A 25,667-nucleotide genomic window follows, 5' to 3' on the forward strand; every position below is an offset into this window, starting at 1 on the left:
CTTTGGATCTCCTCCTCTGGGGAAGCCAGGCTAGGTAGGGGCATTGCAACCATCTGACATTTCTAGCTGTGGTCAATGCGTGCTGAATCAGAGCCCGTCTCACTGGGGATTCATCATCTAAGAGCTGATTGGAATATGAAAAATACAGCTTCCTTTTTGCATCGTCCTGGCAAACTCTACCCCAACCGTTCTCACAATGGCAGATACTGCTGGACAGCAGACAGTGCAAGGTGTAAAGGGCAGAAGTGATGTGAAGGCACATGGGGAATGACTTCAAGCACTCCGTCCTAAGACCAATAATTGAGAAATGAAGAGGGGCAGGGGAAGGGGAGGGGAGGCCTTGAACTGACATTTGAAGAGACTTGGACAGATACAAGCAGGCTGCTCCATAGGGCAGAAGCTGTTGGGGAAAAGAGCTCCCGTATCAGCAGTGCTAAGATGGGTGGAAGGTGACTGGACAGTGAGAGGCCTGGTGCTAGAATGATGGGAGGAGATGGGACAGCAGGAAGAGATGAGGTCTGTGGGGTTGGTGGACTCCAGCCGCTGGCCAGTTTTTAGATAGAAGGTGAGACACTTTTAATTGGCTCCAACCTTGTTGGAGCAGCCAGGACAGGGAATAATACATATAAATAACTCCCCAGTCCTAGGCCCTCCTCCCGCTACAACTCTGCCCATGTCCTGAGGGACTCCCAGCTATTCTAGCCTCAGCCCTGACTGAAGACAACACTGACATTGCATTTCATTCCTCCAGACCTTCTGATGGGGCCACATCTCCACCAGGGACCCCCCGAGACCAAGATCCTATCACACTGGCCCGAAATCAGGATTCACATTGAAGTCTCCAGCTGCAAGGCTGGGGAATTGACTCACTTAGTGCCCCATTTGCAAGAGCTGTACAAGACCAAGGCATCCAGTTCCTAGCCCTAAGAGAAGAAACTACTGGAGAGTTTCGTTATCTGAATTAAGGTCAATTCTAGGTCAGGTTGGAATGTACTGAACTGCTCAGATTATTTAAAGACATTTTTCCACTGCATAATCCCCCTGCTTTCTTTGCAGTGAGAGGGCTGCTGGAAAAGTCCCACATGCATTGGTTTGGGAGTGAAGGGTCCCAGCTCCTCAAAGCAGAAAAGGACAGAAATAAAAGCTGAGAGGAAGGGGAAACTTGCAGAATAAAGACCAGGGAAAGGACCAGAAAATAGGGATTAGAGCCGGCTGGATTTTTTTTTTTTTTTGGGTCCAATGAAAAATGGCTCTTTGAGCAAAATGAAACAGTTTCAAAGACACTGGTTTCATTGTAACTTTCCAGTTTTTCAGCAAAGACCAAAAATCTGGAACTGAACATTTTTACTAAAACCTAAAAGCTTTGGCAGAAGGGGGGGTTTCCGCTTTGGTTTTACATCGAAAACCTGAGAAAAATGTGAAGGAAATATATATTTTTTAAAAGAATTGGCGTTTCTCAATCAGCTCGAGTAGAGCTCAGCCCTCTCTCTCTTATCACTGGCAACATAGATAAATACACACAATTCCTCTCCTTCAGAAGAGAGGTTCTCTATCATTTCACCCTCCGCTGGTTTCCTTTCTCCATCCTGTTCCTTCTTCTCTCAGTGTCTCCTCCTTGTTCTCTTTCACATTCTTTCCCTTTCCTCCCCCACTTGACCGTTCCATCGTTTGTCCCTTTCGCATGCTCTAGCTTTCACGTTGCAGGTAAGCACACGGGGCAGGCGGCCAGCTGCAGGACGGGTGGAAACTCTGGCTGTGCTGGTGCTCCCATGAGAGTGCACAGTGCATGCCAGCGAGCATCGGGAAAGCTGTTTCTTACTGTGATTGTCCGGTGAGCTGCATTTCCCTGGGCTTTTGGGTTATAGAGCGACTGGACATTTTCCTGCTGGTCCTGCTTTCATACATATGGGTGTGTGAGAGAAAAACAGGATAAAAGAGCAGGGGTACGTTTAAATGAATGGTTTTCCGGGGGTGTCAGCTGTGTAGGGTGTAATGTGCCTAGCACAATGGGGTCCTGGCATATGTCATGGGCTGCTAGGGGCTATGGTACAACAAATAATCATAATTCCTTGCCGAACTGAAGGGTGCTCTGTACTGCACATGGATTGCTCAGTCCCTAGCAGGATCAGGCCCTCAGCGCTATTAAAACTTGATGCTAAATTGTTCCTGGGGCATGGAGCCCCAAACGGCACGATGCGGCGGTCACAGCAAAGTCCAAGAGGAGTCACAGCACAAAGCCAGGGCGTGGGTCTGCACTCTCCTCATTCGAGACACTGGCCTGTGTGCGTCTCCTGCTGCCACATAAGCTCTTGTCATTGTGAAAGCAAACGTCCCAGTTTAGTGCAGTGGGGCATTCTGGGTGCTCCCTCTGTGGGCCATGGGCCATGATTCGCAAGGGAGCTACACGCCAAGCTCCCATTTCAATGGCATGCGGGGGGTCTAACAGAACCCAAGCCACTGGGATTCCTTCTGTAGCCCCAACATGCCCAAAGGGTTCTCTAAACATCTTCAACAGTCAAAGCAATGACCTCCATTGTGTAAGAGATATGCTAGGGGAGGTAATTTCTTTTATACCGTACCTTGTCCCTCTCATATCCTGTGACCGGCCTGGCTACACCAATGCTGCAAACGCCGATCGCGTACACAGCGTGAGTAGGGATGGAAAGTAGTGCACGGCACATACCCAAGTTTCATCCCAGGACATAGTTCTGTGGCTGGGGGAATAACTTTTGAAAAATAAGTGCTGCTTACAGAATTCAATGGTTCATCCTCTGGGCTGCCCTCACCTTTAACATGGAGACGCAGCCCACAGAGACTACAAGTCCCAGCATGCAATATTATATCTCGATCCAAGCTCTCAAGCCACTCAGCTCCAGCTGGATCTCTTCATGCTGGGACATATAGTCTCAGTAGCCTGCGCCCTCCATATTTAAAGATGAGGTAGCCAAAATTCATTCCATCTGCTTAATGCAAATGAATAGCCCTCCAACTCCTGGCCAGTGGACACTCAGGCTGTCTGTTGGGCCAAATCTGGGTGCACGGAATAATGGGAGGAGGTCACAGACCCATTGCTTGAGTCAATGAAGCTTGAATTGGACAAAGTACAGGCTCACAGACCATAGAGATAAATCCTGCATTGATCGGGGATGGGAAATGAGGTCTGACACTGTAGGTGTTTTCCTTCTCTCTGATTTTTTAAAGTCACATAGTGAATGATTATAACCTTAGCTAAGCCACAGTGAAAGTCATGCTGTCAGAAGGACACAAAGTCTGTTTAATCAGCACACACTAGAGGCTGTCTGCCCTTAGAAATATCAGACTTCAACGAGGTTGCAGAGACGTAACTGAGGATGTAGGATTAGACCCTGGTCTCCAAATGAATTCTTTGAAAACAGAGCCATGTTATTACAATTATTTGTATTGCAGTAGCACCCGTGAGCCCCATTCATGGCCCAGGACCCTGCTGGGTGTGGGTTGCATCCAGGAAATTTGCACACTAGAGGCTAAGGTCTGCCCTTAGTTGATGTTCTGTCTTAGAATTACCCAGGTAGGGATATGGCAGGAAACAGACTATGATTCTAGGATAATGGGCCTCTAGGAGATGGCCTTCCAGATTATGTTAGGATATGACACTGTGTCAGAGAGCAACTCAGTCTCCTGTGCTCATTTAACTTGGTGTGTCTTAAAGGCCCCAGGCCTGCAGGCAGTCACCTTGGGAACTCCACCCTGTGTGCCCCTCTGGACGCTTTGTCGGGTGCGCGCACCCATTGTGCTTTCCCTGATAGCGGTGTCCCCCTTTGTTTATAGAACTTCATTGCAATTCATCTCCAAAACACCTGGCAGAACAGCATTTGATCCACTTTTACAGGGCCTTGGTAAATAACCTCTCCCCTCAGATAAGGTTCATGTGACGTTGCTGTAGACCTTGACTGAATTTCATAATTTTGTCTGACCCCAATTCCTTCAGGTTGCTCCATTGCCTTTTACAGACCTTAGCAATCAAGTTTCAGGAGCCCCTTTCTTCTAGCACATCTGCCCTAAATGCCAGTGGAGTCTAGGTTGGGCCATTGGGAGGGTGGGGGGCGAGGGGTAAACCACAAGTAAAATATTATTATCAAGTGCGTGTCATTTACTGCACTGTAATTTTGTACTATCACCATGGTCCCTGGCACAGTAATGGCTAGCACTGCATCCTGCTACTTGTGAAGGGAGCAAAGACTCCCACTTCTGACTTAAAAAATTCACTATCTTGATTGCCCCCCATGGTCATGCATGGTGAAAGCCACCCCAGAGGCCAGCAGAAGGACTATGTATCTACCCTACTTAGAAAGAAGAACAGGAGGACTCGTGGCACCTTAGAGACTAACAAATTTATTTGAGTATAAACTTTCGTGAGCTACAGCTCACTTCATCGGATGCATGTAGTGAGCTGTAGCTCACGAAAGCTTATGCTCAAATAAATTGGTTAGTCTCTAAGGTGCCACAAGTCCTCCTGCTCTTTTTGTGAATACAGACTAACACGGCTGCTACTCTGAAACCTACCCCACTTAGCTCTTTCACCTGGGATGCACACACAAAAGGAGGCAAGTATGGCTGGAGCAGATTCATTTATGTATTTGAGCCAATACAAGAGGAAATTGCTCATTATCATAGTGAATGTGGAAAACCAGTCTTTGTGCTCATTTTCCATTAGCAATTTCCTTTGTAGAAGTTGCTGTGTAGATCCTCAGGTAGGTACACATTCTCCTCTCATCTTGTGCTCCAAAGGCCCTTAATTGCTTTGGTGACTCTTTGCTTTGACAATTCATTAAATTCAGCAGAATTCCTTGTCTTGAGTTATAGCTCCAAGGAAGAGATAACAATCTCCGGTGGCTCACTGGGCTCTTTGCAGTTCATTGAGAAGAATGATTGCACCTTGGTTCTAGAGAGCAGAGCGTGTAATGCCAGTACCATGCACGGGGTGGGTGTAGTTATGATAATTCTGCTCAATGAAATAAATTCAAGGGATGCCATGACTTCTTTCCATGTGGTTCCTGGGGGATTGCAGGTAGAGAGACATGCAAAGAACATATGCAGCTGCTTGAAAGGTAAAATGACCTCAATCTATCCAAGGTGAATGAGTTGCATTATTTTTGTAACTTACTGTGCCATCTATTTTCCATAGACGAAATGTGAGCACACAAAACACCCACACAGCAGCGATAACAGCCCAAGAAATACTGAATGATTAACACCACTCACTATTTCTCTGGCAAACCTTCTCCCTTGCTCTAGGCTGCAAGTTCCTTCAGGCAGGGATTCCATTTTCGTTTGAAATCAGTACAGTGTTGATTGTGCCCAATAAAAAATGCCGACCCTCAAGTCCTTTGGCCTTTAGAACAAAGGGAATAACCCACTTCTACTTCCACCAACCCTCCCCCAGTCACAGCACATTAAAAGAAAAAAAGAAGTCAAGTCCCTGCTACCTGGAGAGAAAGAGAGACGAACACATATTGCTAGGTGCATACTTCATGCATCTGTCTCCCAATCCCAGGAGCGATTGGTACCATGCCCAGAGTGTGGTACAGGTCTTGTTTCTCAGGGCTTCAGCTTTATTTCCTCCAAATAATACAAATTCAGCACAACAATCGTCCCTTCCCCATAAGCCAGGGTGTTCAGCAGGGGCCAACCATTCCCTGAAGGTTTCCTCTGTACAGGTCACTTGCCTAAGAGTCAGCCACAAACTGGGCTCTTTGCCCGTGGTGGTATGTGGCGCTGTGCCTTTAAGGGCTGAGCTTCCCCGCACAGCATCTTGGTGGGGCTCTGTGGCTCATGGTGGTGTTATCGCCATCAGCAGGAAGTGGACAGAGAACGAAGTGCAGCCATTGCATGCACCTTAAGCACTGAGTGATCACTGATCCCCACTCACCTGCTGACCCGGGGCCTTCCTGGCAGAGCAGCTGCTCCTGGCAGCTCTTCTCCCAGGCCTGCTCCAGACACTTGCCTGGGAGTTCGCCTGCCAAAGGAGCCAGCCTGCTTCCTGTAGCCGTCCCCCCCGCATCCAGGCCACTTGCTGGATTTTATCACTCCCGATCCCTAGCTGCTCAGTCTCAGCTGGGAGGTCGCTGAGCCCAGCTCCCCTGAAAGAGCCAGCTACCCTGTGACACCTTGAAGCTCTCAGCAAGGCGGTAGTCATTGTGTGGAGGGATGGCCTGAGGGGAAACTGGAGGAGGGAGCCCGTCCATCAACCCACTGGAAGAAAAGAGCTACCTCTTCTCAACAAGCTCTAGGGTGCAACTGACCTGTTTAGGGCTGAAGGGATTTCTCAGAGAACACGGCTATTCCCTCCCCTTCTGCCCGCCGCAGTGAGGTTTATTAGAGAGTGACTCAAGTCACTCGGGGTAGTTTAGTACCATGTCTGTTCCAATTTCTCAGGCTCCTTTAGCACGGGGAGTGTTACATGGGCCAGGCCTCTAGGCATGGTAGGGATCAAGAAATAAGACCTTGATAACTTATGTCTGTGGCTGGTGAGCCATGTTCTGGGTTATCTGTACCAACCAGGTGCCTGAGGGACTTTCCTGTATAGCTGCCTCCTAATACAAATATTCCCTTTGTTTATACAACTTCATTGCAATTTATAGTCGAGCTATCTTGGCAGAATATGCTGACTTGCTATATTTTAACTCTGGCTTGATCTGTAAATAATCTCTCCTGACTGATATGGAGATGGGGACATTTCTGTAGCCTTTGGCTAAGTTTCACTTGAACCCAGCGTCTCTCGTTGGTTTCTATAGACCACATCAATAAAGTTTTCAAGAGCCCCTTTCTTCTAGCAGATCAACAATCCAAAAACGATTTGAAATTTGCAACCCAGGCAAGGGAGAAAAAACATGTAGGGAAAGACTGCAGCCCCAGCTGGATGAATCACTGCCCCAAAAAGGTTAAAAGAAAAGGAGTACCTGTGGCACCTTAGAGACTAACAAATTTATAGAAGGAGTAAGCAGAGAGCATGTAGGGAATGGGAAAAAGGGGTTGATCAGCTAAGAAAGAGACATCATGGAGGTTAGCAAATGTAGGAATAAGGTGAGAAGTGCTAAAAGTCAAGCTGAATTAGCCCTTGCCGGGGAAATTAAAATAAATAATAAGGGTTTTTTTTAGTTTTATAAATAAAAAGAGAGTGATGAAGAATGAGGTTGGGCTGCTCTGCAGTGTGGATGGAAAGGAGATCAAAGATAATCTGGGTCTGGCCCAAAACCGAAATGAATATTTTGCCTTGGTTTTCAATGAGGATGATAATATGGAAAATGTCCATGAAGGCAGGACGGCTGATGGAAAGGAGTGTCTAGAAATGGAAATTACCACATCTGAGGTGGAAGAAAACGAAAAGAGCTTAATGCGCTCAAATCACAGGAACCAGATAACGTCCATCCCAGAATGCTGAAAGAACTGGCACATGAAATTGCTAGTCCAGTAGCAAAGATTTGTAATAAATCTACCTATTCAGGGCTAGTACCATATGACAGTAGAATTATAGAATATCAGGGTTGGAAGGGACCTCAGGAGGTCATCTAGTCCAACCCCCTGCTCGAAGTAGGACCAGTCCCCAACTAAATCATCCCAGCCAGGGCTTTGTCAAGCCAGGCCTTAAAAACCTCTAAGGAAGGAGATTCCACCACCTCCCTAGGTAACCCATTCCAGTGTTTCACCATCCTCCGAGGGGTTATGACTCCCAGGGTTATCTGCTATTTCTCCCTTCAACATTTCATGGCCATTGCGGGGGCCTCGGGCACTGGGGCACCTCAGTCCCTCCTGTTCTCTTCCTGTGGTACATAAGAGTCGAATCTCCTGTTGGCCGTAACGCTTTGGGCTCATGTCAGCTGTTGGGTTTAGGGTGTAGGGGCTGGGTGTTGTGGGTGGCCTGTGCTGTACAGGAGTCAAACAAGCGATCCGGTGGTCCCTTCCAGCCTAAATTCTGTGACTATCTGCACTACGTGCCATGAGAGTCTCAGTTTGCGCATTGGTTCTCCAAAGCTGAGCAGTTGAGTACAAGGTGGGGGACCCACTGGACCCACTTATGCTGGACCTTACTGGACCCACTTATGCTGGTGAGAGAGACATGCTTTCGAGCTCTTCTTCGGGTCTGGACTTTGATGATGTCTAACATGCAGAGCTGGGGTCTTATCTCAGAAAAGATGTGAGAACAAATAGCCACAACCAGTCCCCCTTCCCCATGCTTTCCCCCCAGACACCAGCCCATCGGGTCACCACAACCAGAGTTTGCACCACAAACAAAGACTTCATTCTTCTCTGTGGAATAATTGCAGCTTTCTCTTAATGTTCAAGGCTACTCACTGACACCTCTAACTTTCTATTTTCTTTTCTTTTTTTTTCCTGATACAGGAAAACCTGTCTCAAGCGACTAATCAAAGGACCAGCCAAAATCAATTAGCTAGTAAAAGTGAATCATTAGCTCGAAGTCAAGACCTCAGTAAATATTGGCAGGCCTACTGTGCCAGTGACAGAATTGGGCTGTTTCGTAATCAAGTTGGATAGGCTGGTCTCTTGCACGAGTGTATATACATGTAGATATAAACATACACATGGTACATGATCATCATCGGTGGGGAGCACTAAGAGAGCATCACCTCAGCTGAGCACTAACAGATTCGACACACATTAAACCACCACCTCCTCTCCACCAGGAAAATGAAGGGGGTTTTTGTGCTTCTTTCTCTAGCAACATGGTGCTTTTCAGGTGAGTAATTCTTGCTGTACTGAGAGTCCTAGCCAGCTTCAAAAATATTAAGGTGTCTTCAAAGTGGAACATAGTCTCATTCTTAGAAGAGCTTTTTCTCTTCAAAAGATGGCACTGAAAAGACTTGATCTCCAGGGCCTAATATCCATACAGTCTTATTTCTGCACCCTCAGTTTTGTGGGTAGAAGTAACTGCAGGTTCAGTTTCACACCCGTAATTAAGTTGTGGGCACAGTGAAGGACATTAAATGTATTAGGGCCTGATACAAGGGCACAATCAGCTGTTAAGACATCAACTATTTATACTGAAGTATATTTTCAGTGACATCCTGTAGATCTCCATTTGGATCACGAAACACAGCCTGTAAAAAAGAAAAGAAAACCCCAACAAAACACCGTGTTACATTAAAAATAAGACACCTTATCCTCAATTACCAGCATGGTACCAAATTTCACACATGGTTTGTTTAGTTTAAGCATCTGTTCACTGACAGTCACTCGGTTAGAAACCGCATGGAATTATTCCATAAAAGAGATTCGCACACTTAAAACCTGTTCCTGTCAATTAGCTGGCTTTGTTTTATGATTCTCTCTGTGATTTTCTTTCAGCTGTTGCCCTGGGCAGTGAGGTGAGTGGCAGATCTTTCTATTTATTCTCTGTCACTTTCTCCAGATCTCTGACCTAAGATAAATGGTTGGTGACCACACTGTGGCCGAGTGAATGAAAAACACTGCAACCTGCGGCTGTTTGTATAATGGTCACCAAAGACATTATTGGGGGATTATTGTCTTTTTATCAGATAATTTCAACAAATATTTGAAATAATTCAAATATAATTATTTCAAATATTTAAACCCAGATAATTCTAGAACTGAATGATACATTAAATAAACAATGTGATGAATATAAACAATAGACATATAATTTAGTGGAAGTGCGATATATATTTGACCAGCTCTGTGACAGTGAGAATAGTTGGGTGGTTCGTCAAGCTGCATAGTTACCCCAGTGTTTTATATCTGGAAGAGTAAAACCTTGAGATTCAGGTATTCTGTTTCCAAACAGTCAGACTGATGGAATTTCATTATTATATTTATTATTTTACCTAATACAACCTCTGCTTAGACCTTGTGAGGTACTTAAAACAACATGTAGCCACAGCATTGGAGAAACTATGAAAAAAATCACAAGGAGGGACTAGATCTTTAGTAAATTGATGTCTCTTGATGTTAGTACAGCCACATCAATTTACACCTGCAGGGAATCCGGCCTAAGGGTTTGTTTGATTTTTGATATTGCACACATTGGAACAATAAGATTTGGTAGCATCTCTCTCTGCACATGTTGCATGCTGAAACAAATTTCTAGCCTCATTTAACCCTCTGGAAAGCATGTTTCAAAAATTCATTAGATTTTGCAGCTTCAGTTTAAGGCTCCATTTGTAATAACTCCTTAGTTTCAGTAGGGCATGGTTGCTTCCCACAGAATACAGGTCTGAGTGAATGACTCTTTGTCCAGCTGTGCATTCCTTCCTCCAGCATGAGAGAAAGCTACTGCAGAACAGACTCATGGATGGAAGAATAAGGTTAAAATATAGCCCTACTTTGCCTTATGGCAGAAGCTAAAAAGGCTGGAGGCACAGAGTGGGGAGATTACTCATGGGCACTATTTCATATTTAAATGGCTGCACCACTTCTATTGCTTGACATTGCTATTACAGGTAGACTGTAGTAAGTACCCCCGGGGTACTGCTGAGGATGGCAAAGTATTGACAGCCTGCCCATTTATCCTGGCTGAAGTCTGTGGCACGGATGGCGTCACTTACCCCAGCGAATGTGCACTGTGCGCACACAATTCGTAAGTACTGTACAGAGAACATTCCTTCCAAGTAACTAACAATGAACAAAAAGAACAGGAGGACTTGTGGCATCTTAGAGACTAACAAATTTATTTGAGCATAAGCTTTTGTGAGCTACAGCTCTCTTCATCGGATGCATTCAATGGAAAATATAGCGGGGAGATTTTCCACTGAATGCATCCGATGAAGTGAGCTGTGGCTCACGAAAGCTTATGCTCAAATAAATTTGTTAGTCTCTAAGATGCCACAAGTCCTCCTTTTCTTTTTGCGGATACAGACTAACATGGCTGCTACTCTGAAACCTAACAATGAACAGAGCATCTGATGACAGCCTTTGGAAATACCATCATTTCTTCAGGCCTGTTCCTGTAAGTCTCTTAGGCCCTGTCCCTATTTTTTTTGCCCTGTTAGAGTACCCTGAGTTTCCTCTCCTTTCCCCTATATGTGCTTAGCTGAGGGATCATGGAAGAGCCAGACTACAGCATCCCAAGGGAGCTGTGTGCTGACGGAGCAGAGGAAAGAATGGGCCATGGTATTCTGCTAAATGATACACTATAAGGAGATGTCACATGTCTGGTAACTAAAAGAATGATACGGTGTGGTGTTGTTGTAACCGTGTCGGTCCCAGGACATTAGAGAGACAAGGTGCGTGAGGTCATATTGTCTACTGGACCAACTTCGCTGGTGAGAGAGACGAGCTTTTGAGCTTACACAGAGAGCTTCTTCTTCTGCAGACCTGAAGAGCAGCTCAGTGTCGCGCGAAAGCTTGCCTCTCTCACCAACAGACGTTGTTCCAATAAAAGATATTCCCCCCCCCCGCCTTGTCTCTAGAACTATGCTAGCCAGTGATGCTGATACTGCCCCATGGAAGGTGATAAATTAACTCCAATAGACCCCTCCTGTATCCCACACAGTACGTGTGAATCCGGTTTGTTTTACCAGCACCTTGACTGTAATGTGGAGAGTTACTTACTGAGCTCCTTAACCCCAATCTCCCTCTTCCAAAGAGCATGGGACCAATGTTAGCAAAAAGTATGATGGAAAATGTCAACAGAAAATTGTGCCGGTAAGTGTAATCTGATGTACAGTAGAGGCTAGATCCTGCTCCCAGTAATGTCAACAGAAAGACTCCTTTTGCCCTCAGTCAGTGAGAGATGGTTTGGGCGCTAAATAGATGGCCCTAAGTGGTACCTAGACCATGTACTGTCCTTTTTCATAGGGGTGATCTTCAACCTAAATAAACAAAATGGCCATTTTCCATCTATTACACTCTAACGTCATAAGAAAGGGCAAGAGAAGAGGAATAGGGCCTGAGACAAGAAGCAGAAATATCCCAGTGCTGCAGAATTGTGCACACAATTCCTGTTCCCATAGCTGTCTCTTCTCACAGTAACAGGAGAAGCACCAAGCAGCCTGATTTAGGGCTATAGGAAGAGGAGACACAAGACTCCTGTATATATCAGTACATTGACTTCTTTGGATCCTGGGATTTTCCAAGATCATACATTGGGAAGGCTGGAAAACACCCCATTTTCTGATCACAGGCAGGGCATTCAAAATACCCTTACTTGTCTCCCCAAACTCAGAAATAATTTCATGAATATGAGCCATAAGCAGACATGTTATTTGGTGACTTTATTTTTTTGCGTATTTGACTAGCTCTAAACCAATGCGAATAGTTTGGGCATCAAGAAACAAAACTACCCCAGGGCCATATGCTGGAGAAGGTAAAGCCCTGGGATCCAGATGCTTCATTTCTACCCAGCCAGCCTAATCAAATTCCATCTTCAGTTTCCCTGATATACTCCGTGCCTAGCCTGGGTGGGATACAGAAGGCGCAACCCTGGAGAAACTATGCAACAATAACTGAGGGGGGCATATCTTCAGCCAGTGTAAATTGACCTCTATCGATATCGTAGAGGCCTATGTAATTACAGCAGCTGAGACTAGAGGGTCAGGTTTTTTATATTTTACACACAGAAAGAAACAACGAGATCCGGAAGCCAGGTTCTAAACATTTTGCATGGGCCACAACAAATTCTCAGCCTCATTTAACCATCTGGAGCCTCATTTAACTGTGAGCCATAATAAATAACTTACTAGATTTTGATATTGAGGCTTTGTTTTAAGGATCCACTCCTAGTACCATGTTAGACTTAACAGGGCTTGGGAACCTCACACAGAACAGGAGTCTGAGTGAGTGATTGATCCTTCCTCCCACGTGTGCATTTCTGCCTCTCCAACACGAGAGAAAGCTCCGGCAGACCTGCCTCTCCCCATTTCCAAGGGAAGCATAAGGGTACACGAGAACCCTCGTACCAAGGCTGGAAGCGCAGGGCGGGCGGCTGGCCAGAAGCACTGTTTGGGTAACAAAGGCTGCACCGGTACTGTCACTGTGTTGCTGTTACAGTTTGATCGCAGTCAGCACCCCAGGGCTGTTGATGAGGATGGCAAAGTCCTGACGCGCTGCCCTAGGATCCTGGCTGAGGTCTGCCGCACAGATGGCGTCACTTCTCTCAGACAACATTCCTTCCGAGCATTTAACAATAGGCAGAGCCACTGAGAACAGCCTTTAAAATACCATCATTTCCTCTTAGGCCTATTTCTGTAGGTCACTAAACCCCTTGCCCTCCTCTTTGCCCCTATAGTCCACCCTGATTTTCCTCTCCAGGCCCCTATATGTGCTTAGCTGAGCTATCCTAGAAGAGCCAGACTACCGTCCCCAATTGTAGCAGGGGGCTCAGTGGTGACTGAACAGAGGAAAGAATGGACCAGAGTGTTTTTCCAGATGATACACCATAAGGAGACATCACTTGTCTGATAACCAATAGGATTACGCTAATCAGTGATGCTAAAATGTGATCAGCTGACTCAGTCAGGCACCTCCTGTATCCCACACAGTATGTGTGAGTTTGGTTAATTTTACCAGCATCTTCAGGGTTACAGGGAGAGTAACTCACTGATCTCCTTAACTCCCATCTCTCCCTCTTCCAGCGAACATCAGAAAAACGTTATAAAAAAACATGATGGAAAATGTGAACAGGAAATTGCCAAGCTCCTGAAAACAGCCTTTATAAATATCTTTCATAGCCTGTTTCTGGAGGTCTCTTAGCTCTTGACCCTACTTCTTTATCCATTTAATCTGCCTTGAGTTTTCTCTCCTGACCCTGCATTGGCTCACTGGGGAAACATGGAACGGCCAAATGACGCCCCCCCTTACCCCCCGAATGCAGCAGGGGGCTAAGTGATGATTGAACAAAGAAAAGAAAGGGCCAGAATGTTACTCCAAATGATACAATAGAAAGAGACGTCACATATCTGGTAAAGAATAGGATTATACTGGACTCAGTGTTGCTGGTACTGCCTTGTAGAAGGAGATAAACTAATTCAATCAGATGCCACCTGTTCCCCCCCCCCCCACAGTATATGGGAGATTGGTTCATTCTACCACTGCCCTGAGTGTAGCAGGGAGAGTTACCCACTGAGCTCCCTAATTCCAGTCTCTTCTCTTCCAGAGAACATGGGACCAATGTTAGCAAAAAGCACGATGGGAAATGCAAACAGGAAATTGTGCCGGTAAGTGAAACCTGATGCACAAGAAGGGCCAAATTCTAATCCCACTGATGTCAACAGAAAGACTCCTCTTGATGTCAGTGAGAGATGGGTCAGACACCACATGCCTAGACTAAATGGAGCATAGACTTTGCACTGGCCTTCTGCAAAGGACTGAATTTCAGTCCAATGACACGAAATGGCCATTATCTATACTCTATGCTACAGTGTCAGAAGAAAGAAAGAGGGCTAGAAAAGGAGTAGGGTTTGCGACAAGGAGCAAAAATGCCCCTGTTCTCTGGGAACGTCCACATAAATTCCTTTCCCATAGCAGCCTCTTCTCAGAGTATCAGGCTAAGTGCTGAGTGGCCAGTTTCAGGACTATGGGAAGGAAACACACAAGACCCCTGTATATTTCAGTGCATTCGTCTCATGGATACTGGGATTTTCCTTGATAATACACTGGGCAGGTTGCAACCACCTCATGTTCTGATCCTAGGCACAGCACCCATTCAACTGCAGTTAATAGAAATACATCTAATTAGAGCTGCTGAGGATCTAGCCTGAGGGGTTTTTTATATAATTTATAAAATAAAACAACAAGATCTGGAAGAATATTTCTTTCTACACGTTGGGCATGGGCTGAAACAAATTCTTAGCATCATTTAACTCTCCGGAGACTGGATCAGAAATGAAAAGATTTTGATTCTGAGGCATTGGTTAATGTTCCCTTTGCAATACCTAGTTAGTTTCAACAGGGCATGGATGCCTCACAAAGAATACACATCTGCAGGACTGCTGAAAGGGGGAGGCCAAAGGAGCACTTTGCCTTGAGTCCCCCATTTGAGAAGGTCCCAAACTGTGTGGCTTTGCCACATGGCTCAAGGTCTTACGGTGCTGCCCAGGTTTGGCCCAGCTGCCCCTCTATCATGCTGGAGTGATGGCTGGGCCAGACCAAAGCAGTGCTGAGACCCCTGAGCCAGGCCCAGAGCCACAGGACTGGAGCCACTCCTGCGGAGTGAGCGTGGGTGGACTCACTCTCCATGATCTTCCCCCCTGTGGTCATTTTTTGGAAGGGTGGGGGCCTCAGTTTCACATTTTGCCCCTGGCCTACAAAAACCTCTGCGCAGCCCTGCAAGTCTGAGGAACTGATTCTTCCTCCCATCCACGACTTCCTTCCCCTCCAGCACGAGAGAACACGAGTAAATTCCTGCAGAACGACTCCCCCCATTGCCAAGGGAAGAATATGTTCAAAATAGGGCCCTTGTGCATCTGGTGGCTGAAGGGACAGAGGCTGAAGGCCCCGGGTGGGGGAATCGCTCTGAAGCACTATTTCATACAACAGCAGCCGCACCGGCGCGATTTCTGTGTTGCTTTTACAGCTTGACTGTGGTCAGTACCCCAGGATTAAAGCTGAGGATGGCAAAGTTCTGATAGGCTGCCCAAGGATCCTGGCTGAGGTCTGTGGCACAGATGGCGTCACTTACCCGAATGAATGTATGCTGTGTGCCCATAACCTGTGAGTACTTTACACAGAACATTCCTTCGGAGTACTTCCTGGGCAGAGCTCCTGAGAACAGCCTTTATAGACACCATCATTTCTTCATAGGCCTATTTCTGTAGGCCTTTTAGCCCCGGCCCCATTCTTTGCCCCTCCAATGTACTCTGACTTTTCTCCTCTGCTTCCCACTACTCCCACTAACCCCCACTCCCACCATATATCCCACCAGGATATCATTAAAGAGGCAGGCTACAAAGCTAGACTAACTGGTCTATAATTCCCCAGGTCCTCTTTCTTTCCATTTGTAAAGATAGGCACTCTGTTTCCTCTTCTCAGTCCTCTGGGACCTTGGCCCTCCACCATGAGTTCTTGACAGTAATCAGTAATGGTTCAGAGACTCCTTCAGTTAGTTCCTTACTAAATTTCATCAGCCCTGCCAACATGAATACATCTAACTTATCTAAATATTCTGGGCTGTCCCTATTCTGTCTTGTGTTCTTTCCCTCTTTTTGTTCATATTGATTGTGAAGCATCTGGTCACAATTAACCCTTTTAGTGAAGACTGTATCATACACTATAAGGAGAAGTCACATGTCTGGTAACTTATGGGAAGATACAAGTTGTTGACACTCATACTGCCTCATAGAAGGTGATAAATTAACTCAGTAAGACACTGCCTGTATCCCATACAATATATGTGAGATTGCACCATTTTACCGGCTCTTGAGTGTAACAGGTACAGTTACTCACCGAGCTCCCTAACTCCAGTTTCTCCCTCTTCCAGAGAACACGGGGAAAACATTAACAAAAAGCATGATGGAGAATGCAAACATGAAATCGGCCTGGTAAGTGTAACCTGAAGCAAAATTACAGCCAGATCCTACTCCCATTGATGTCAATGGACAGAATCCTGTTGACTTCAATGAGAGCTGGTTCAGGCATTGTATGAATGGACTCATGGGGTGTGTCTTGCCTTATACACAGGGCTGGATTTCATCCTAAATACACAAAATGGCCATTCTCCATATACTACAGTATTACCTCATAACAAAAGGAGATAGAAGAGGAGCAACATATGAGACAAGTAGCAGAAATATCCCAGTGCTGCAGAATTGTGCACTTAACACCTGTTCCCATAGAAGTCTCTTCTCATAATAGCAGGCTAAGCACTGAGCAGCCTGATTTAGGACCATGGGAAGGGGAGACACAAGACCTCTGTATATATCAATGCTTTGACCTCTTTGGATACTAGGGTTTTCCAAGATCGTACACTGAGAAGGTTGGAAAACACCCCGATTTCTGCTCCCAGGCAGGGCACCCTGTGTGCAGCGGGATTCCAAACACCCCGGCTGTTGTCCATAACCATAAAAATAATTTGATGAATAGCAGCAATAATCATTCCAAATCATTGGATTCAAGTATCTTTTATGTATTTGTCCATCTCTAAACCAAAGGGATTAGTCAGGGCCATCAAGAAGTTAAATGACCCCCATGCCATCAATCTGAAAGAGTAAAACCCTGGGATTCAGCTCTTCCAATTTCCTAGTCAGAGGGATGGAATTTCATTTTTTCTGTTACCCTACACAGTCTGTGCTTAGACCGTGTGTGGTTCACAGAGCAACAGCCAGACTCTTTGTTGGAGAAAACATGAACAAATAACACAGAGGGGACAGCTGGGGTGAATCGATTTACACACGCAGAGGAGCTGGCCTGAGGGTTTCTATATGGTGCAGATTGGAACAGCAAGATCTCGAAACCTTTTTGTCTCTGCATGTTTGGCTGGCATTGACACAAATTCTTAGCCCCATTTAACCCTCTGGAGACTGGATCATAAATGACAACTCCCTAGATTTTGAATATTGGGATATTGGTTTAAGGATCCACTTCTAATACCTAGTTACGTTCAATATACCGTGAGTGCCTCCCAGAAAATATGAGTCTGAGGGAATGATCCTTGCTCTCCAGCATGAGAGAAAACACCTAGAACCCACTCACCCGGTTTTCAATAGAAGAATAAATTTAACATTTAACCCTAGTTTGTATTGTGGGAGATGCTCTGAGGCCTGGAGGCCCAGAGTGGGGAGATTACTCATGGGCACTATTTCTTATAACAAAGGCCACACTGGTACTATTGATGTATTATTTTTACAGCTTAATTGTAGTGAGTACCACCGCGGCACAGTCCTGATATCCTGCCCAAGGATCCTGGCTGAGGTCTGTGGCACAGATGGCATCACTTACCCCAATGATTGTATGCTCTGTGCCCATAACTTGTAAGTACTGTACATCACCCATTCTTTCTGAGTAATTAACAATGGGCAGAGCTCCTGATTGTGGCCTGTATAAATATCCTCATTTCTCCATAGACGTGTTTCTATAATTCCCTTATACAGGGACCCTCCTCTCTGCCCATCCAGGGTACTCTGAGTTTCCTCCCCTTGTCCTGTCTGTGCTCAGTGGGGCTATCATGGAAGAGCCAGAGCACAACCCCCAGAATTCAGTAGTGGGATGACTGGTGCTTGGCCATTCAGGAAAGAATGGGCCAGAATATTATTCCAAATGATACACTGTAAGGAGGCGTCACATATCTGCTAACCAATAGCATTACACTAGTCAGAGATGTAGCTACTGCCCTGTAGCTGGTGATAATCTAACTCAGACGCTTCCTGGATCCCATCCAATCTATGGGAGTTTGGTTCATTTTACCAGTGCCTGGGGGGTGACAGGAAGAGTACTTCACTGAGCTCCCTCACGCCAGTCTTTCCCTCTTCCAGGGAACACCGGACCAGTGTTGGCAAAAAGCACGACGGCAGGTGCAAAGAGAAAACAGCTGCAGTAAGTGAAACCTGTTGCACAGTAAGTGGCCGAACCTCCTTCTATTCACACCAATGGAGCGACTCCAACCTATTTACTTCAGTGAGGGAAGGGTCACATACTATATGCATGGATTTAGGCGATGCATAGACCACGTGCTGCCTTAGTATCTAGGGATCAGTTTCACCCTAACAACGCCAAATGGCCATTATCCATATCCTGCAATATAAAAAGGGAGACCGAAGGTGAACCGGATCTGAGATAAGGAGCATAAAGGCCCTAGTGCTGCAGAACTGTGAAACAAACCCTATTCACGCAACAATCTCTTCTCCCAGTGTCAGGCGACGCGTTAACAGCCGGCTTTGGGACTGAGGAGAGGACACACAAGACCCCTGGTTTATATTCACCTTGGTGGATACTGGGATTTTCTGAGCTAATGAGTTGGGCAGGTAGTAAAAACCCCTGTGTTGTGACACCAGGCAGGGCAGTCTGAGTGCAGGAGGATTCAAAACATCCACTCTTGTTTTTGAGCAATAATCAGAACAAATCATTATTTTTTTACCTATTTGACAAGCTCTAAACCTGAGGGAATTGTTTGGGCCATCAAGAAGCAAAACCAACCACAGTTCTAGATAATTGAAAGAGTAAAACCCTGGGATTCAGACACTCCATTTCCATACAGTCAGAATGAAGGAATTTCTGTCTTTTCTCTTTTTTTGTTACTATCTGTGCTTAGACCATATGAGGTACATAGAGTAACGTGCAGACACCACACCGGAGAAAGCATGAAAATTACCACCAAAGAGCCATATACTCATCTGTTGTAAATCAACTATCTAAATCAACTATCACTGCCATCAACAGAGCTAGGTCAATTTACAGCAGCTGAGAATCTGCCCCAGGTTTTCTTATATCATACAAATACAACAAATCTATCAGCATATTTCTTTCTGGATGTTCTGCATGAACTGAAACAAATTCTTATCATTTCTCTCTCTGGACACTGGATCATAACTGAAATCTCACTAGATTTTGAGTTCTGAGGCTTTGAGTAAATGCACCACTTGGAATACCTATGGGTGTGTCCCACAGAATACAGGTCTGAGTGAAGAAGCCTTCCTCCCAATTGTGCATTCCTTCCCCTCCAGCATGAGAGAAAACTACAGTAGCACTGAGTAGCCCTCTTTCCTGCGGAACAATAAGTTTTAAACATAACCCTAATCTCTCCTGTGATAAACACCAGAAAGGCTGGAGACACGGGGGGTGACTCATGGGGCACCATTTCATAGATCGAAGGATGCAACAATTCTATTGCTGTGTTACTTTCCCAGCCTGAGTGCACTTCACACCGCAGGGCTACTACTGACGATGGCAAAGTACTGCTCGTCTGTCCCAGGATCCTGGACCCAGTGTGTGCCACAGATGGGGTCACTTATGCCAATGAATGCGAGATGTGTGCCCATAACCTGTAAGTACTGTACAGAGAGCATTTCTTCTGAGTGATTAACAAAGAGCCAAGCTCCTGAAAACAGCCTTTATAAATATCTTTCATAGCCTGTTTCTGGAGGTCTCTTAGCTCTTGACCCTACTTCTTTATCCATTTAATCTGCCTTGAGTTTTCTCTCCTGACCCTGCATTGGCTCACTGGGGAAACATGGAACGGCCAAATGACGCCCCCCCTTACCCCCGAATGCAGCAGGGGGCTAAGTGATGATTGAACAAAGAAAAGAAAGGGCCAGAATGTTACTCCAAATGATACAATAGAAAGAGACGTCACATATCTGGTAAAGAATAGGATTATACTGGACTCAGTGTTGCTGGTACTGCCTTGTAGAAGGAGATAAACTAATTCAATCAGATGCCACCTGTTCCCCCCCCCCCCCAGTATATGGGCATTTGGTTCATTCTACCACTGCCCTGAGTGTAGCAGGGAGAGTTACCCACTGAGCTCCCTAATTCCAGTCTCTTCTCTTCCAGAGAACATGGGACCAATGTTAGCAAAAAGCACGATGGGAAATGCAAACAGGAAGTTGTGCCGGTAAGTGTAACCTGATGCAAAACAAGGGCCAAACCCGACTCCCAGTAATGTCAGTGGAAAGACACCTCCTAACCTCAGCGAGAGATGGCTCAGACACAATACTCACGGATTCAAGTGGTGCCTAGAGTTTGTAGGGATCTTCTGCAAGGGGGTGAATTCACCCTAACTACATGAAATGGCCATTATCTATATACATCAGCGTACTGTCAGAAGAAAGAAAGAGGGATACAAGAGGAATGGGCTTTGAGATGATCCTGTGCTCTGGAAATATGAACAGATATCCCATTCCCATAGCAGTCTTCTCACAGTACCAGGCGAAGCACTGAGCGGCCAGTTTTAGGACTACAGGAAGGGGAGACACAAGTCCCCTGTATAGATTAGTGCATTCCTCTCCTTCGATACTGGGATTTCCAAGAAAATAAACTGGGCAGGTGAAAAAGCCCCTGTGTTCTGATCATTGTCAGGGCATCCTACATGCAGGGGGAATGAACAAATACAGAAATCATTGGATGAACATGACCACTAATAATAAAAAAAAGATTGGATTGATTTATTTTGTATAGGCTGACCAGCTCTAAACACAGCAATAGTTTGGCCATCAAGAAACAAAACAACCCCAGTGCTTTATATTTGAAGGAGCAAAACCCTGGGATTTAGATATGCCATTTCGATACAGTCAGATGGATGGCATTTTTTTTCCCTGGTACAATCTGTGCTTAGATGGTATGAGATACACAGAGCAACAGGCAGGCACCTTGTCGGAGAAACTATGAAAATATTACAACAAAGGGCTAAACTGACTCCCACTGAAGTGCACAGAGCTCCATCAATTTACACTAGCTGAGGCTCTCGCCTGAGGGTTTTTCATATTTTACAGAATGAAACAAGATCGGGTAGCATATTTCTCTCTCCCTGTTTTAATGGGCTGAACCAATTTCTTAGCCTCATTTAACCCCCTGGAAAATGGATCATAAATGAAAACTTATTAGACTTTTGAGGCTTTGGTTTAAAGCTGCACTTCTGATTCCTATTTAAGTTCAACAGGGCCTAGACTGAGTGAATGATCCTTTCTCCCACCTGGGCATTCCTTACTCTCCAGCATGAGAGAAGGGGAGAGAACTACTCACACCACATTCAATGGAAGAAGAAGTTTAAAGTATAACCCTTGTCTGCAGAAGCTACAACAGTTGGAGGCTCAGAGTGGGGAGGTGACTCGTGGGCACCACGGTGATTGCTTGACATTGCTGTTACAGGTGGATTGTAGTAAGTACCCCCGAGGAACTACTGAGGATGGCAAAGTTCTGACAGCCTGCCCACTCCTCCTGGCTGAGGTCTGTGGCACAGATGGCATCACTTACCCCAACGAATGCAGGCTGTGTGCCCATAACTCGTAAGTACTGTGCAGAGACCATTCCTTCTGAGTTACTCACAGTGGGCGGAGCTCCAGATACCAGCCTTAATAAAAACCAGAACTTCTTCATAGACCTCTTTCTGCCGATCTCTTAGCCCCTGGTCCTCTTCTTTGCCTCTCCAGTCTATTCTGAGTTTCCTCCCCCGCCCCTTGCATGTGCTCAGTTGGGCTATCATGGAGGGGACAGACTACCACCCCCAGAGTTCAACGGGGGGCTGAGTGGTGATTGAGCAGAGGAAAGAATGGGCCGGCATGTTATTCAAATGATACACTGTAAGGAGACATCACATGTCTAGTAACAGATAAGAATATACTGTTAAGAGATGCTTATCCTGCCTTGTCACAGGTGATAAGGCATCTGACTGAGATAGTTTCTGAATTCCAGACAGTATATGTGAGTTTGTGTCATTTTTATCAGCAGCTATGGTGTAACAGGATGAGCCTAAGCTCCTAACTTCAGTCTCTCCCTCTTCCAGGGAACATGGAACCAGTGTTACCAAGAAACACCATGGGAAATGCAAACAGGAAACTGCAATGGTAGGTGACACCAGATGCAAAAGAAGGACCAGATCCTACTTCTGTGGATGGCATTGGAAAGGCTCCCCTTGACTTCAGTGAGAGATGGTTCAGGCACTATCCACATTGCCCTCGTGTGGGTCTTCTTCCCAGGGATGAATTTCAGCTAGCTACACCAAATGGCCATTATCCATAAACCGCACTGAGATCAGGGGAAAGGAGGGGAGAGAGGAGAGGAATGGGATATGAGCTCAGCAGCAGCAATGCCCCAGTGCTGCAGAAATGTGAACTTCCCCATAGCATCTCTTCTCACAGTATCAGGCTAAGCTCCGAGCAGCCTGATTTAGGACCATGGGAAGGGGAGACACAGGACCCCTGTATATATCAACACAGTGACCTCTTTGGATACTGGGATTTTCCAAGACAATACACTGGGCAAGTTGGAAAGTCCCATATGTTCTGATCACAAGCAGGGCACCCTGTGTAGAGGGCATTCTAAACGCCTGCTGTTACCCTCGTACATGTGGTCAGCAGATGTTGCTTAGGTCAAAGTGGGAGAACAAGCTTTATTTTTATAGTAACTCCTCCCAGCAGGGAGAGGCGAGTGGATAAGTCAGTTATCAGATTCTTAGATGGCAAAGTGAATTTTTTTAGTGCAGCAATAGATTATTATTGCTGTAGCACCCAAAGCCCCATTTGTTGCTACGTGCTTTACAAACATGCTGTTCCTCTTCTGCGTGCAGGTTGACTGCAGTGATTACGTTACACCCAGCTCCAGCTGCACGCAGGAGTACATACCCCATTGCGGCTCTGATGACAAAACCTACGGCAACAAATGTCTATTCTGCAGTGCAGTTGCGTACGTACAGAACTAAATCTCTTCTTCTAAATAATTAAAGTGATTAATCAATCTATCTATCTGTAAGAGGCATAAGTAAAGTTCCCATACTTCACATTTGCCTGTTTCCTTATGTATGTGGTCATGTTGATTTTGACAGAAGCGGATCTCCAGATGTCACGAACTGCAGATCTGCAATGAGTTTTACCTGTTTGGCCTAGAGTTTCAGTATGTCATGAAAAATATTTCACAAACGCTTCTTGTTCCTGATGAAGGAGCGAAATCTTTCACTTTTCTTTGAATGCTAAGCATGGATGGAAATAGCTGTTGAGATTCTATTACTTTGAATGGTCTGCCATGCTGTGCTAAGTCCCTATCAGAGACTTCCAGCGCTACTCGAATGAAGAGACCTATATTAGCATCCTGCGTGCTCCATCTCTGATCCAGTTTTCTCTCTCTTCCCCTCCAGGGAAAGCAATGGGACTCTCACCTTGAGCCATTTTGGAGAATGTTGAATCCTCAGAGGTGCTGAGCCCTGAGAGAGAGCCCTCCTTTGCTTCACTTCCCATTGGCAGAGCCTTCATAAAGACCCATCCTCAGCACAGCCGGCATCCTGGGGGCTCTTGATTTCTCCTGAGTTTCTTGTTCAATAAAACAAAACTCACCAGCATTTCTTTGTCCTGTTTTATCACCGTGTCACATACCACGTTTCTTTCCGGGTTGTTGAGTGACGATGCCAGAGAGAACAGAAAGTGTGAATCTGTGCTAGAAATGGATTGTTTGTTTGACGTTCTACTCCCTCTAGGATGTAACTTCCAGAGAGGCAGCTACTTCCTTCCATCAGTGTCATACGGGATAGCCGGAAAATGTAGCCACATCAAATACATTGTCTCATGATTTTACATGGAATTTAACCTCAAGCTACAAAGGTAACAGGATCACAATACTGTAGTGAGCTCATGCAGACATCTGACATCTTCTTTGTGTTCAGCCTCATAGCTATATACATGAAATTATAACCTATAACCTTACTATAACATTCCTGTAACAATTACTATAACCTCCCTATAACAACCATGCTCAGTGCATTATGAGCCTTCCGAAGACATCCAACATGACAAACTTTGCATTGGATACCACACAATCATTTTATAAAGATGAAGGTGGGGGTGTAGGGTGTTCACCCAAGGTACAGAGCAATACAATAATATGGTTGGATGATCTGCACACCTGCATGTGTGTGTATATATATATATGTGTGTGTGTGTGTGTGTGTGAGTTGCACCTGTGGAGAAACACAAAAAGATTAACTCCCGAGCTGAGCACTACCAGACTCACCACAGACCAAACCACCACCTCCACTGTGAACGCAACAAGGTGTCTTTGTGCTTTTCACTCTGGCACTTTCCTGCTTCTCAGGTGAATAAGTCCTGCAGTATTGCACAGCCCTGGGTCTGACATTCTCTGCCTCTGGATGATTTGGGCTGGGCCCTGGGTCTCTTCAGAAACATTACAGTGTTCTCAAAGCGGAGGAACATCTCTCCCTGTGAAGAGCTATTTTGTCTCAGAAAGATGGCACTGACAAGACTTGACATCCAGAAAGCCTTTGACAAGGTCCCTCAGCAAAGGCTCTTATGCAAAGTAAGCTGCCATGGGATAAGAAGGAAGGTCCTCTCAGAGCCCCCTCCCACCCCACAATGTTCCTCAGACGTTCTTGTCAACTGCTGGAAATGGCCCACCTGGATTATCACTACAAAAGGTCCCCCCTGCTCTCCTGCTGGTAATAGCTCACCTTAAGTGATCACTCTGGTTACAGTTTTCAGAGGAACAGCCGTGTTAGTCTGTATTCGCAAAAAGAAAAGGAGTACTTGTGGCACCTTAGAGACTAACCAATTTATTTGAGCATGAGCTTTCGTGAGCTACAGCATGGTAACACCCATTGTTTCATGCTCTCTATGTATATAAATCTCCCCACTGTATTTTCCACTGAATGCATCCAATGAAGTGAGCTGTAGCTCATGAAAGCTTATGCTGAAATAAATTTGTTAGTCTCTAAGGTGCCACAAGTCCTCCTGTTCTTTTTGCGAAGACAGACTAACACGGCTGTTACTCTGAAACCAAAAAGAAAAGGAGTACTTGTGGCATCTTAGAGACTAACCAATTTATTTGAGCATAAGCTTTCGTGAGCTACAGCTCACTTCATCGGATGCAGCGGCAGTCAAAAAAGTGAACAGAATGCTGGGGGTAATTAAGAAAGGGATAAATAATAGGTCAGAAAATATCATATTGCCTCTATATAAATCCATGGTATGCCCACATCTTGAATACTGCGTGCAGATGTGGTCGCCCCATCCCAAAAAAGATATACTGAAATTGGAAAAGGTTCAGAAAAGGGCAACAAATAT

At 45.5% G+C, this 25,667-nt stretch overlaps 1 protein-coding gene across 2 annotated transcripts; it reads left to right on the top strand.

The window, feature by feature from the left end:
* Positions 1 to 8,389: 8,389 nt before the first annotated feature.
* Positions 8,390 to 23,932, top strand: LOC125641181 (ovoinhibitor-like). 2 transcript variants are annotated; one of them, XM_075131223.1, is made up of 14 exons: positions 8,390 to 8,734; positions 9,343 to 9,362; positions 10,455 to 10,591; positions 14,108 to 14,168; positions 15,527 to 15,663; positions 16,430 to 16,490; positions 17,797 to 17,918; positions 18,420 to 18,501; positions 19,791 to 19,927; positions 20,437 to 20,497; positions 21,751 to 21,887; positions 22,385 to 22,445; positions 23,168 to 23,283; positions 23,732 to 23,932. In XM_075131223.1, the coding sequence occupies exons 1-14, from the start codon at positions 8,686 to 8,688 to the stop codon at positions 23,775 to 23,777; spliced, it is 1,227 nt and encodes a 408-aa protein (XP_074987324.1). In that variant the 5' UTR covers positions 8,390 to 8,685; the 3' UTR covers positions 23,778 to 23,932. The 2 variants fall into 2 exon arrangements, with proteins under 2 accessions (XP_074987324.1, XP_074987325.1); XM_075131224.1 differs by having other exon boundaries at positions 8,392 to 8,734; positions 18,420 to 18,480.
* The last annotated feature ends 1,735 nt before the right edge of the window (positions 23,933 to 25,667 follow it).

The sequence above is a fragment of the Caretta caretta genome, chromosome 8 (assembly GCF_965140235.1).
Source record: "Caretta caretta isolate rCarCar2 chromosome 8, rCarCar1.hap1, whole genome shotgun sequence".
Classification (NCBI taxonomy): Eukaryota; Metazoa; Chordata; order Testudines; family Cheloniidae; genus Caretta; species Caretta caretta.